This window comes from Coniophora puteana (genome assembly GCF_000271625.1).
Source record: "Coniophora puteana RWD-64-598 SS2 unplaced genomic scaffold CONPUscaffold_3, whole genome shotgun sequence".
Lineage (NCBI taxonomy): Eukaryota > Fungi > Basidiomycota > Agaricomycetes > Boletales > Coniophoraceae > Coniophora > Coniophora puteana.
Window position 1 is genome coordinate 2,209,650 of NW_006913055.1, and position 13,457 is coordinate 2,223,106.

The 13,457-nt window shown below is 51.0% G+C and overlaps 4 protein-coding genes across 4 annotated transcripts; 3 read left to right on the forward strand and 1 right to left on the reverse strand.

Moving 5' to 3' along the window:
• Positions 1 to 185: 185 nt before the first annotated feature.
• CONPUDRAFT_100245 (uncharacterized protein) lies at positions 186 to 5,987 on the forward strand. Its single transcript, XM_007767843.1, has 32 exons — positions 186 to 294; positions 344 to 541; positions 616 to 751; positions 805 to 839; positions 918 to 1,033; positions 1,095 to 1,102; positions 1,150 to 1,417; positions 1,472 to 1,483; positions 1,540 to 1,639; positions 1,699 to 1,863; positions 1,918 to 2,038; positions 2,097 to 2,172; positions 2,224 to 2,243; positions 2,295 to 2,478; positions 2,529 to 2,557; positions 2,608 to 2,882; positions 2,935 to 3,025; positions 3,081 to 3,372; positions 3,432 to 3,591; positions 3,649 to 3,813; positions 3,863 to 3,982; positions 4,036 to 4,237; positions 4,287 to 4,421; positions 4,482 to 4,502; positions 4,554 to 4,629; positions 4,686 to 4,756; positions 4,814 to 5,036; positions 5,089 to 5,112; positions 5,166 to 5,424; positions 5,481 to 5,604; positions 5,662 to 5,739; positions 5,787 to 5,987. Exons 1-32 carry the CDS (start codon positions 195 to 197, stop codon positions 5,923 to 5,925), a joined length of 4,023 nt encoding a protein of 1,340 aa, XP_007766033.1. The 5' UTR covers positions 186 to 194; the 3' UTR covers positions 5,926 to 5,987.
• A 1,337-nt stretch (positions 5,988 to 7,324) lies between these two features.
• Positions 7,325 to 7,873, forward strand: CONPUDRAFT_49533 (uncharacterized protein; the record flags this gene model as incomplete). Its single annotated transcript, XM_007767058.1, has 1 exon — positions 7,325 to 7,873. A coding segment is annotated over one exon (549 nt), but the record flags the coding sequence as incomplete, so codon positions are not given.
• Positions 7,874 to 8,088: 215 nt separating this feature from the next.
• Positions 8,089 to 11,484, reverse strand: CONPUDRAFT_80688 (SPX-domain-containing protein). Its single transcript, XM_007767317.1, has 14 exons — positions 11,414 to 11,484; positions 11,288 to 11,353; positions 11,124 to 11,225; positions 10,761 to 11,072; positions 10,697 to 10,705; positions 10,443 to 10,646; positions 10,327 to 10,387; positions 10,115 to 10,272; positions 9,822 to 10,056; positions 9,572 to 9,773; positions 9,413 to 9,520; positions 9,285 to 9,355; positions 8,585 to 9,237; positions 8,089 to 8,533 (listed from the first exon to the last, which is right to left on the reverse strand). Exons 1-14 carry the CDS (start codon positions 11,435 to 11,437, stop codon positions 8,252 to 8,254), a joined length of 2,487 nt encoding a protein of 828 aa, XP_007765507.1. The 5' UTR covers positions 11,438 to 11,484; the 3' UTR covers positions 8,089 to 8,251.
• A 350-nt stretch (positions 11,485 to 11,834) lies between these two features.
• CONPUDRAFT_71102 (Gtr1 raga G protein Gtr2) lies at positions 11,835 to 13,300 on the forward strand (the record flags this gene model as incomplete). Its single annotated transcript, XM_007767243.1, has 7 exons — positions 11,835 to 11,926; positions 11,977 to 12,078; positions 12,126 to 12,249; positions 12,302 to 12,428; positions 12,476 to 12,669; positions 12,722 to 12,864; positions 12,916 to 13,300. 7 exons carry the CDS (start codon positions 11,835 to 11,837, stop codon positions 13,298 to 13,300), a joined length of 1,167 nt encoding a protein of 388 aa, XP_007765433.1.
• Positions 13,301 to 13,457: the final 157 nt, after the last annotated feature.

The window sequence follows — 13,457 nt, forward strand, 5'->3', positions numbered from 1 at the left end:
CATCGCTGCCTCTTGACGGTCCGCCCACGGGCAGACCTGCATCTGCACCAATCGTCAACAAGCCTCAGTCTCAAGCTATCCCAGGACGCGTATACTCACCCGATGCGATACCTGCACGCGTCGCTAGCGAGTCTTATCTCTCTGGGCCGCCTGGATCAAGGACCGTAGAGGGTCCCATCTTGCCTCTGGATCTTATGTCTAATATTAAACGGGCCGAGCCGTCCATTGTAAAGACGAGATCAGGAAGTGTGCTGTCGAGAGGATTCATCCTGAAGACGGATTACTATCCCTCAGGTATTCTTTTTCCATGTCCGCGATTGAAGAACCACTAGAATCTGCTCAGGTCGTGCCTTGGACCTCGACCTTAACGTCCATGGCGCCCCCAACTTCAGAGCACCACGCCATGCTAGTCTGAATGTCTTCGGTGTTGCACAACCTCGTACTCAAGGTCTTCGAGCTATCTTGTCCATCCTCAGGTGTAGACCTGGCACCCCAAACCCTGCCCACGTTGTCTGGTTCTCGACCAGAGAGGAGCCTATAGGTAAGTGGGCCCTTGGTGGGCCCAGTCTTACACCTCGAGGATGCCTCCTGGCGGATTATGAACCACATTGGTAGTTTACATATCCGGCCGTCCATTCGTGCTGCGTGACGCGTCTGAGCCAAGGCGCATTCTTGCTCTATCTGATCGGGCTGAAAACCTCGAGGCGATTGAGGAGCGGTTACGTAATGACATCTTAGCGGAGGCCAGCAAGTAAGTTGTGTTCTTGCTGTATTGATGACGTGCAGTAACTTAGAGCGCCTTAGATACGGAGGGCTTATCCTGACTCACAATGAGCTTGGTACGCCATCGAGCATTGTGTAATGTGTTCCAAAGGCATTCATATGGGTCTCGTTTTATCACTTTGGATACCTGTTAGCGAACGACGCTGGCGACGGTGCAATTATTCCCACTTGGACTCACGTTGACGACAGGAACGTTCGTACCTCCCGTGAACTATGGGAAACCATGCGCCAAGAAGGTTGGAGTGTGGAGGTATCTGGTGTCTTTCTTCGCCCGTTTCTTTGGAGCGCTAACTAGTCCTTTGCAAATGTAGTATCATCGGTAGGAGGATACCTGTATCTTCGAGGAAAACTTTAACTCTTAGTCAGAATTCCCATATCTCCCGATCGACCCATTGAAGATAACTATCTGGATGCCTACTTACGTGTTATCAAGGAGAAATCACCTGCTGAGACATCTCTGGTTTTCTCATGTGGGATGGGTGCTGTTCGTACAACGTTTGCTATGGTAGCGGCAATGATCGTCCGCCGCCGTATGGTAATTGCCTCGGGCGGGCCTGACCCTTTACCAGGTGGAATTATGGGCATGAATCCAACACCTCGATTAGCCGGTGGTGGTGGGTCTGGAGTCAGCACCGTGAGTAATTTGTTCCTACAGTATCACCACGATAATTTATGAATGTTTGACTAGCCTACCACTCAAGTTCGTGAAAGATAGCCTGTTAAATATTATGCCCAGCTCATTGACAATATCGTTAGCCTCCAGCCGATACCAAACTCGCACAAGCCCTGGAATCCGCGACAGCACAACAAGACGCGCACAAGTCTATCCTACGCCTGACTTACGTTCTACAGCAGCGTATGTCCCTTCTGCGATTCTGCGATGAACACAAGCATCAGTTCTCAGCCCCGGTTTAGACGTTCATACACATTCGCCACTCACACTACTAATGGCTCAGCCTGCTCTTCTTGAAAACCTTCGACGAGCCCACCAAGGAAATTATGGGATAATCCTCAGTCTTCTTGGTTGCCTCGACCAAGGCGTGCACGCTAAGCGGCTCGTCGATCGCGTGATTGATTCCTGTCAGTCCAAACTATAGTCTCCCTCGGTCGTAGAAGCTCACTCCGCTGCTACAGGTGATCACGTCAGGAATCTTCGAGAAGACATTCTCATCCACCGTGTCCGTTACTCGTTGACTGCCGGAAGCGAAGGTCGCGAGGAATTTTTGGCGAAAGCAAGTAAATCATTGGAGAAATAGTGCGTTGCCCCCCGGCAGTCCATTGTTAGGTCAAATTTTTACTTGAAATTCCGAAAGCTTCTTTATCATCGCGTTCGCGAGCTATGTCGAATCGGGTGACTTCTTTGACACGACGTTTGGGCAGTGGCTGAAGGTACGCTGTGCTCATTCTGATAAGGTTTATGCTAACATACCAATTCTGAAGGCAAGAAGCGAAATATGGAAGTAAGTTCCGAAGCTCATCCCGCCGATATCTAACCCTTATATCAATAACAGCCAAGTTTTATTCCTCCGGAAGTCATATGGCACCCGGCTCAATGTCTTTGCACCTGTCAATGACCTATCACAACTTAGCTTGTCGGAGACTGAAGGGCGGTCACGCGTAGCTGGGCAGAAGAATGACGTCGAAATAGCCGGTGGACAGCTTCTGGGTGATGAATATAGTGATTACGTTGTGAAGGTAAATCGACCTTTATGACGGTTTTCTGGCACTCAACGAACACGTCGCAGAATCGCAATGGCATCATTCTCAGAGAGGGGTGAGTTCATATCGCACACCTCACGAGCCATAGCCTGAAACTCTTTGTAGCACCCTGCTCAAGTCCGACCAGTGGTTATCTGAATCTCATGTGGCAGACTCTGTCCGCGGTGCAATCAACTTCCGGAATATCCCCAACAGCAACGTCTACGCCCTCGGACAACCATCGTTGTCTGCTGTCGATGACGTGCTCGCGAAAGTTAAGGTAGAACATCCCAACGTAACACGCATCGTCTGGATTACACTTCGAGAAGAACCGGTGGTGTATATTAACGGTGCTCCTTATTGTCTGCGGAGGGAGCGCTTTTCGTTGCGTAACATGAAAGGTCAGGACCCGTAATTGGTCAATTTGATGATATTATTGATACACGGTCGTAGATTATGATGGAATATCTGCGGCCCGTCTGGAGATACTAGAAGAGCGCCTGAGAGACGATGTCATTGCCGAGCTGAATGCCTTTGAGGGCAGGTGAGCCCACATGAACAGACGCCTCTTACCCAACGTTTGCTGAACCACTTACAAGGCTCCTCTTGCACAACGAGACTTCAGATGGATCTGTCATTCCTATCTGGGAAGAGGCGGAGGCCTCGAACGTCATGGTGATGAAGGATGTCATGACCAAAGGTTATGCCGCGCCGGATACGTCCAACTCTCCAGTCGAACTTCATTATCATCGTATACCCATCACGGCCGAGCGAGCGCCGGACTTCTCTGACATTCGTGAACTCATGGACGTCATGGTGCGGGCGGATTCTTCCAACACTGCGATCGTAGTGAACTGTCAACTGGGCCGTGGTAGAAGCACCATGACTTCTGTGAACGCCATTTATTCTTGGGGGATTCAAGAGATCAGGGCTGACTGTTACCTTTTCAGATTGTCATCATGTTGATTCAGCGGTGGATTGGAGAGAGCAGGGCAATAAGCCAAGCGTCACCTCGAATGCAACGGAGCCATTCCATGGCTTCTTTGCCGCCTCTCGACGGACCTGCGAATGAAACGGTTTATCAGAGGCACTCTTACCAGATAATCAATAGTAAGTGGGGTTTCTGCTCAAAGGTCTTTGGATTCGCAGCTGAGGCTCCGTCTGCAGACTTGCTTCGGGTTATCAGGAGGGGTCCCGCCGTTAAGAATACCGTTGATGAGACCATTGACCGCTGTGCAACTGTTGTCAACCTGCGCGACGTAATTGAAGAGGAACGAATGAAGGCGGAGGAGGCTCCGGAGGGGCGGACCAGGCGTATACATACTTCTCGGGGTACGTGATATGTCGCCCGTCTGAAATTCTCCCTGACGTTTCCGATCAGCCATTGCGTACCTTCGACGGTACTTTGAGCTCATCGCTTTCCAGGCATACCTGCAGTCCACTGAGCCTGACACACTCGAATCTTTTGAAACGTTCGAGAAGTTCGTTGAGGATCGACCAGGTATGCCTGATTCAATAATCCGGGTCTTTGATTGTTGATCTGAGGTTCATTAGTTATCAGGACGTTTGAGAGGGAGCTTGTCGCCGATGGCGTCAATGCTCTGAAGCCTCTCGAGCGTGCTGACGTCGAGGACGGCGTGGCTCATCCTGACGATGTGAAACGAGTCGTCATGAACCGATCGGGCAGCATTCTGTCAGCTTCGACAATTCTAAAGAGCGACTTCTTCTCAAATTTGCAGAAGATGACACTTCCTGAGTATGCCGTAGTCGTACGTTGTTTTGTCAACAGACTAACTGTCCCGCAGGCGCATAGAAGGCTCGCCTAACTTCCGCCGTCTTCCTCTTACATTGCGCCTCGTGCGTTCCGGTAGTAATTCACCTACACAGTCCGGCAACATCAACTCAGAAACATTGGACGATGGTAAGATGGTGTGCGGGAGGTAAGTGCGATGCATAAAACTCTCCTTTCCGTGTGTGATAACGAATCGACCGTATTACAGCGGAATGCCAACTGTTCAAGGGTGACTAAATTGCAATATCCACGATGCTCCACCCATCTGACCAGTTCGTAGGTTGCGAAGAGCTCTGGCTCGTGTTGATGCGGGACCCCAAGGTTCAAATTTTGTTTATTGGACCTCTCTTCGGGAGGTACGCGAGGGCTGTCGTTGATTATGGGTCCAGACTGACGCGGTATATTAATCTAGGAACCGGTCATTTATGTCGCCGGAAGACCACATGTTCTCCGTCTGGTCGATAAACCCCTTGAGAACGTCGAGTGAGTACATAATGCTGGTGCCTGAATCCCATGGTTAAATTTGACTTGTGCCTGAAGGGCTACCGGCGTCACGACCAATGTCGTAGAGAATATGGAGGAACACTTCAAAGCGGACGTCCTACGCGAAGTGCATTTGGGCAATGGCAGGATACTGTTACACGATGAAGTCGAGGAGCGTCCAGGTGTCTTCAGCATCGTACCGCTTTGGGAGACAGTTTCTGAAGACGATATCATGACACCGAGAGATGTCTTCAGTTTGATGTCGAAAGAAGGGTACAAGGCACGTCCGCTTTTAACAATTGAGAACGAACCCCTGTTGATATCTAGTCTAGATCAACTACGACCGTGTGGCCATTGTAAGTTTCTGGTGGTTGACATCCAAAGAAAGGTCTTACGGTGATTGTTTCAGACAGACGAGCAGGCACCGTTGCCAAACGCTCTTTCCCAGCTTCTCGATCGCGTTCGCGATGGATACCCCCAAGCCGGCGATTTCATCTTCAACTGCCAGATGGGACGGGGCCGCACCACCACAGTAATGATTACGGCTTGTCTGATATCCACAATCACAAACTGGAAAGAAGATACAGGACTACAACCACAGGAGGATGCCATCGCTGACGATTACGATGCGATTGACGGGCCCTCAGAAGAGGATGCATATCTACAAGGTGCGGTGTTCAAGCTCTCACAACTTCAAGGTATACTGAGAGGTTCGCAATGGCAGGAGAATATAAGACAATCTTGCAACTTGTCAGCGTGTTGTCACATGGAAGGACCGCTAAAAGGTTGACAGATAGGGCCGTTGACATCATGCAAGATGTACAAAATCTTCGGAAAGCCATCTACGAGTGAGTATTGTTGGCACTTATTGTAGGTTTCAACTTAACACAACATGGTAATTATAGCTACAAGCTCAAAGCCGAGGCTTGTGAGAAAGGCAGCGCCAAACATCGCAAGCTGATGGGTGTTACAGTAAACTACTTGTGAGTGCAATCTAGACCCGGCTAACAAGTGCGCTCACAACATTCAGGTATCGTTACGGCACACTCATTGTCTTCGCCAACTACCTGATTGAGATGCGAGAATGCCAAGAAGAGATATCGTTCCCAGACTGGCTCCGGGAGCACCGCGAGATCACGAAGTTGCTGGGACGGAGTTCTTTGGACTAGGCTGACGCGAGAAATTACTAGTACAAAGCCTTTACAGCCAACGATATTATCTTGTTCCTCGATGATGCACATGGGATTAACGATCCCACGACGGGAGTTAACGTGCCTAAGTTTGAAACAACAGAAGTATTTTTGGTTCCCTGGGGCACAGTTGCGCAGTCGCGCAGCGCCAACACGAAAGGAAGTTATCTCGGGCTGATGATGACGTGGATCCACAGCCTGAGTGTGGTGAAACTGATTCCTGGTCCACTTGTCCCCCGATGATAAGAATGCGAGAAGCTCATGCCAGCCAATGCAGAGATGAAAATTGCCGTAGACTGCAGCGAGGTCGAGCGAGGTGCCCCAGCCAACCCCCGGCCTCAGAGGTTAACAGTTAGCCAGCAGCGAGGTGAAACAGCGCTCGCGTGACCACTGGTCCGAGTGCCGAGGAGAATTGGGGTGTGACAAGTGGGGTGACTAGAGTGAGATTTGGTGTGTGTCCACGCGACGTGACTGCGTGACAGAACGGCGAGGATTGGACACCGCCACCACGGAATTCATCAATCAGTTGCTTTGCTTTTGCTTTTTCTTTCCAGCCGCACATTCCTTCTCCACGAGCTCAGAGCACCTCATCCACCACTCGCTCGACCCCCAAGACGACCCCGGCGTCGCAGCAGCCGCAGTCCACCCACTATCTCACCTTCTACGACCTTGTACACGACATCCAGCAGCCTCCGAGACACCTCCGCCCACGTCGTTTACCGCTCGTTAGTATATCCAGCCCGTCGCCATGAGGAGAACCGTTCGATGGCTCGCCTTCCTCGTCGTGGCTTCGTGTGCTGTCCTCTCCGTCAATGCCGATGGCGATGCCCATGTCGCCCGGCGGACACCATACGTCCATGCCCGTGACCTTATTCCCATCCCGACCTCTTCACCATCAGCCAGCGCTTCGTCAGCCACCGATACAGCGAAGAGCGATACTTCAACCTCAGCAGCATCCAGCACTACCCCACAGAGTTCTTCTTCGACAGCTTCGTCGACAACTCCTTCGGCTTCTCCCTCTGGCTCCAGCACAACTCCTTCCAACACTGCATCTTCCGGCGCATCATCCAGTACCCCTCCACCGGACAGTGCGTCCAACTCTCAAGGAGGGGGCACTAGTACAGTGGTTGTACCTGGATCTAATACCGCCTCGTCTGCCGCGCCCACTAGTACAAGCAACTCGGGGGGAGGTGGTGGCGATAACAGCAGCATAAGCAAAGGGTCTATCATTGGTCTTTCTGTTGCAGGAGGGGTGGCTGTGGTTGGCATCATCTCGTTCTTTATATGGAAGTTTACGAGGAAGCGTTTCTCGGACTTTGATGACAGTGAGTCGAGCTCAATGCTCAGCGCACAGCATGGTTGCTAACAATTTCTAGGCGAAGCCATCAAGTGGCCGGAGCTAAATGCACACGGTGATGACGTCCACGCTTTGCCCACGAATTCGACTGGTCGTGCCGGTTTTGGTGCGGAAAACGACTCGGACTTTAACCTTGCACGGGCACCGAGTCCGAGTGTAGGAGGGGGAGGCTATGCTCACTCTGTTGCCGCCTCTTCGGCTCCCGATGTTTACCACCAGGATCCATATGCCGTCCCTCCGCTTCCTCATCTTAACCCGAACCAGCCACAGCCCTACCGTGATGATCCAGCCATGTACGGCCAGCCCGGCTTCTATGACCCCTACCGTGGCCCAGTGCCAAATACCTTCGGTGATGGCATGTCAGACGGCCACGGCCACGGCATGGAGGCCATTCCCATGACGCAGATGGCAAGGACACGCAGTCCCGGGCCGCAAATGATGTATGATATGCAGGGCCGCGCATCCCCAGCACCGCAGGCGGGCATGGCAATGGGCGTTCCTGCAGCATACGCCATGGGCAGGGCATCACCCGCTCCGCCGCAGTCACCGTACGCATACGGACCGAGATAGTTTATTGCAGTTCTTTGATGATGTGTGAGGCTGGATGGTGTGCTGGTATCAGACAGTTTCATATAATAATTTGGTTCACGACTTATACCCATTCAAGCACATGGGCGGAATTTCTTGCTGCGGATAGATGATGATGGTCTACTTGACTTCCCGAGTAGACCTTGCTGACAGGCGTGTAGAAGGCATGCTGCACCTATGTAATTTTTTGTTGAATGCGGACAATTATAATGTCATTTTAAGTCTATGTAAGCTGAGACAATCAACCATTATGCTGATGCAAGCGCGAAACGACGTGGGTACTGATCGCAAGATACACAAGTGGGTAATGCAGAGTCCTATTGGATTGAAACCGAACAAGGTAAAATAATGCATGGCTCATCATAATGCTGACGCCCGTAAGCCAATGTTTGTCGCAAGTGCAGCCAGAAGCACAAAACACAGCATCGTGGGACCATATCGATCATAATAAAGACCCGAAGCACTGCGCGATCTTAGGCGGAGTGCGCGATAGACGAAGATGATGGCAGAATAAGCAATGGCAAGTAAAGCTGAAAGCGTAAAAAGGAACGCGCTGATGAGGCCTTTTCTGTCATTTGCAGGAATGAAGTTTAAAAGAGTAGTAGCGATGGTGCCGATCAGAACAGCAAAGCTGAGCCATTTCTGTATTGAAGGTAAACCTAATTTCCCCCTGACAGGGAGGAAAGTGCTCACCAAGAAAGTACGTTCATTGGCGAAGTATACCTTGGGTTCGATGCGAACGGGGACGACAATTTTCTTGCCAGAAGGTGCAGTCCAATCTCTAACGAGCAGCCGTTCTTCATCGGAGGGGACGTCCTCGTCGGCCTCTAACGGACCAGTGCCATTTCCTTGTCGCCCACCGTCAACCTGAGCACCCTGGAGACGTTCCTTAAGCTTCTGATCAAAAGCAGAGGAAGGTGCAAGGGGGTCGATCGAGATGGGCGAGCCGTCGTCGGCGCGGCCATTCGGAACCTGGACCTTGCTCGATTTCCTCTGTCGCAAGAATGGTGTGCGATCATCCGCGTCCCCGTTGGACGTCGAGCCATAATCGGTGTCGACGTTCAAGGCAGGTCTGGAACTCCGTTCGCGCTCCTTTAGCGACCGTTCCCGGAAAGCCACAGCATCGGCGACCTCCTGGGTAGGCAAACCCGTACGCTTGTCTTCGTCTCTAGCAGGAGTGAGGTCCATGTTTTCGTCCTCCTCGCCATCGGATACAGGTTCGAGATACGCATGCGATGGGCTGACAGCACCGGAAGACTTAGTGTCTGGTGTGGTTCTCGAAGAGGGGACCGCTGGACGCTCGACAGTGAGGTAGCCCGTGTTCGGCTTCAGAATATCCGCGTCCACTACTCCATGTGTTAGACATGTACTGTTGGAGAACGTACAAACTCACTTTGCGGCAGCCAAAATGGAATCAGATCAACTCGATTAGGGAGGAGAGTAGCACATCCATGGATGAATTTACTAAAACATACGTTAATGTTACTACAGCAAACAGACAGATTTTATGGAAGAACTCACCTGAACTTTGGCACTGCTTCGACCAGGTGCGATTGGACCAGGTCCGTCACCCACTTTGGCGGCTCTTGGCCGAACTGTGTTTGCAGTTTTACTTCCAAAACACCGTACCTGCGTGAGAGTTAGTTAACCGCTAAAATGATTTTTTCGGATGCGGCTTGCTTGAATCGTTCAATATCTTCCGGTACAACTTGATCAAAGGGAAAATCAATGCCGATATCCGTGCGTCTCCAATTCTCTCCTGCACGTGTACGGCCGTCCCAGTTGTCCTCTCGGATCATGCTCAGCTCAGTGTCAAGGGAAATACGGACCCGAGCATCTCCAGGAAGTTGGAACGCAGTGCGATTGTAGAATGTCCTCATGACTATACGACATTAACGCGCGGTTCCGTGAGCAATCTCCGTGGACATACCTGGTCTCAATTTCCGCATCAGAATGCGGTATTGCACTTCCGTTGCTAGCTGGATCATGGAGTCCACCTCTTGCTGAGTCTTCTTCCCTTTGTCGACGAGCGCTTGAAGCTCAGCATCCATGGTGTATTCTCCGCGGAGAAATGCGTTCACGAGGTGCTCCTTGATCGCGAACCGCGCTTTGACTGATTTTTCTCCCGTCCAGTCCTCTCTGTGAGTCTTGCGCTCCACGAATATCTAAACGAATCCGCGTTTGAGGTGAGATCGTCACAGCGTAGGGAACAGCCATCTTTACCGTGTTGACGTCGGCATCGCCATACCATCGCAGACGAATTGCTTCGGCTCCTTCGGTCTTTTCAAGGCGGCCGAGGTACAGCTCAAGTTCTTCGTTATCAAAATAAATTGACGTAATTGCTGCATCCCGAGGGTCGAACTCCTTCTCTGCATTAAATACTGAAAATGGAAGTCTCAGCCAAATAATTTGCCGTCTTGCAGCCTCTCACGAACCTAGTACGGGGAGGTGTCTTAGAATAGCGAGCTTCAACGGAACCAAGTTATCTGGATGAACCTAAAGCATGAATTGAGCGACGAACGCCGAGAAAGCACCCTCAATCCATACGAACCCAATATTTGGTCGTCTGACGAACGAAGGCGCTCTGAGTTCCACCTGCGCTGGAGTCGCCCTGCACCGGGTGACCACGTGTGCGCACGAGGTCATAGAGCTTGGACAGCTTGACAATGAGAGCATCCCAGTTGTACCTGTAGAAGGGCCGTTCTTCGAGGTAACCTTGAATGAACTTGGTCTTCAATGGGAAGCCACTTTGTTTCTATGGGCGATTATTAATGCTGCAAAGGACAATGTGACGGCTAGACATACGTCATGTTTCTGGAAGAGGAAGATGTTTAGTTCGTACAGAAGATAAACGGAGCAATATATCCACCTTGAGGATCTTCAGGAATCCGGTGATATTCAGCTTGGTATACAGCGCGAGGTCATGAACGTCGGCAACGAGTGTAGCTACTTCCTCCTCAAGTTCATGGAAGAGGTCTTCGAGTGTATCCAAGGAGTTATCGTCAGGGTCCAAGTCATCTTCGTCGTCAGAGCCTTCGTCTGGACCGTAATCATTGGGGCCAGCCTCTTGAGATTCAGGGTCTGTCCCATCGGCGTGGGGTGACGAAACCAAGCTTTCTTGAGCAACCAGGCGCTTCACCGACTTTTCCGCCTCATGTATGCGCCTTGAGAGCTCGGAGGTCTAAATTGGTGAGGATACGTTCAACGGTTTTAATTGTAGTCCGAGACAAACCTTTCCTTTCTGGAAGTCATGGACCTTATCCAGCTCAGCCTTGAGCATTTCCATAAACGCCCGCTCATCCTCTGCATTCCAATTATGCGAGGTGGTTCGTGACTGTGAAGTCAATAGTATAGGCAAGAAGACAGGAGGTAATGTCTGGTGTTGGATTTACCCACCTTGAGCTCTCTCTTGAGGCGATTGTAGTCAATGTAGAAAGGTTTCCACTCGGAATAGAGATCCGTCTGTGCGTGTACGACATGTTTGAAATGATAACAGCGATGGCGTAGAATACAGCGACGCACCGATATCTTCCTACCGAATTTCATCGAGGAATAGTTTGACTGTCTGAGATTAGTGTAACAGCGTTACGGGCGGAACTGGAGGTAAGACAAAACCTGTATACGTACGCGACCCTTACCGGCGGCCAGAACAGCCCACTCAACTTGTTCACGGAAGGAATGGCCGGATACTGGTTAGTTATTGGTAGTAGCCCCCTATATGGTGAGCCTATTACCGTCTGGAATTCTCAAACGTTGGACCCCACATCATCGCCAGACGAACGTGCGCTTCCGGCAATTTGAATTCCTCAGCTCCTCGGGCTACATCATTCCCAGTTAGGGAACCTATCCAAATCCGTGGTACCCCTGGGTGGCGGTGACATGTCACAAGCGTGTATTATGCTTCCCAGAGTCGCGTCGTCTATTACTCATTGGCTGGTTCGACATGAGTCTTCCCGATCATCCATCCACGAAGCCTGAAGTCAGCAAGGATGGCTCAGTACACAGAACCAAAGTCCTCCTCCTGGGCACCAGAAGGTCTGCCACCTTCTTTCATGTCTCCCGCAAGTGCTTATCTGTCTCCCTAGGAGCGGAAAGACCTCGATCCAGCAAGTTTTGTTCAATGATCTTCCACCCAAACAAACCTTCTACCTGGAACCCACAATGCGTGTGACGCAACACTTGTACGAGTAAGTTGTCTCATGCGCACGCGTGCATTACATGCGTGTTCTTCTAGCGCTAAAGGCAACAGCACCATCATCCCTCTAGAACTATGGGACTGTCCCGGAAACATTACTGTCGACACGCTCGGCGCACCGCTCTCGGACTTCTCTACCGTGGTTTTCGTGGTTGATATACGGGTAAGCGTAGCAATATTTGGCTCTTTGCGGACTTGGTTCACCATTTCGTTAGGACAACTACCAGCAACCTATATCAAAATTGGTTGAATTCGTCGCGGGGGCATATGATGTCAACCCTGGGATTAACTTTGAGGTGTTCATCCACAAGGCAGAGAAGCTGCAGGAAGATGATAAGATCGGTACGTGTATCAACTAGTAACGTGCACTTGACCCTAACATCTACCAGAGAACTTCCGTCAGATACAAGAGAGAGTGACGGAGCGCTTGGCAGATGAATCACCCGAGTACGAGCAAGTTGCCCTAAACTTCCATCTCACATCGGTCTACGATCATTCCCTGCAAGAAGCGTTCTCGCGCGTCTTACACAAGCTCATAGACTCATTGGAGTTTATCGAGGGTCTGTTGAACGTTTTCTGTTCGGTGCGTTGCGGAGTAGCTGTTTGCTGGCTCAGCAACTCACGCCCTTGCTTAGAATACATCGTCGCCAAAAGCTTTCTTATTCGACACCACCAGCAAGCTCTATGTCGCGACTGATTCCTCGCCTGTGGATCAAGCAACACATACCTTATGTTGCGACTACCTCCGAATGCTAAGCTCTTTCGCTCCACTGTACAAGTAAGTCACCCCTTGAGACCGCGATTGATTCCGCTGACTTAGGGACTATAGATCGAATGCCGCAAGCGAACCTCGAGTGCACGCCCTTTCCCCCACACCTACACCGCCACCAACGGCAACATCATCATCACCGGCTTCGACTAGCTCGGCTCGGGCATTGCTGAGCCAATCACCCTCCGATGAACCATCCTCCGGTGTCGCCAAGAAGTCACTGTTCTATCCTTCCGCCGCCGCTTCATTATCACCCTCGCATCCAGGTACAACGCTTACGTATCACCTGGTGACACCTCACCTCGCGTTACTGGCTCTCCTGCCCACTACGGTGTACGAGATGCGTAAAGGCCTGGTGGAGTGGAATGTGGTTTGGCTGAGAGAGGGCATACGGGAGATTTGGGAAGTCGAAAAGACGAGGAGTACCACCACGCACTTTACATGAGTTTTGCGATAATCAGTTGGGCAGTTGTCGATTGAATGCCCTGGTCTTTAGAAGAGCCAGTTTGGTAGGGAACTAGATTACTTGCTTGGCCGACTTGCACTGATCGATGTAGAATCGAAGATACTTTGAGTCTGCGGATCGGGAACTCATGCATTCC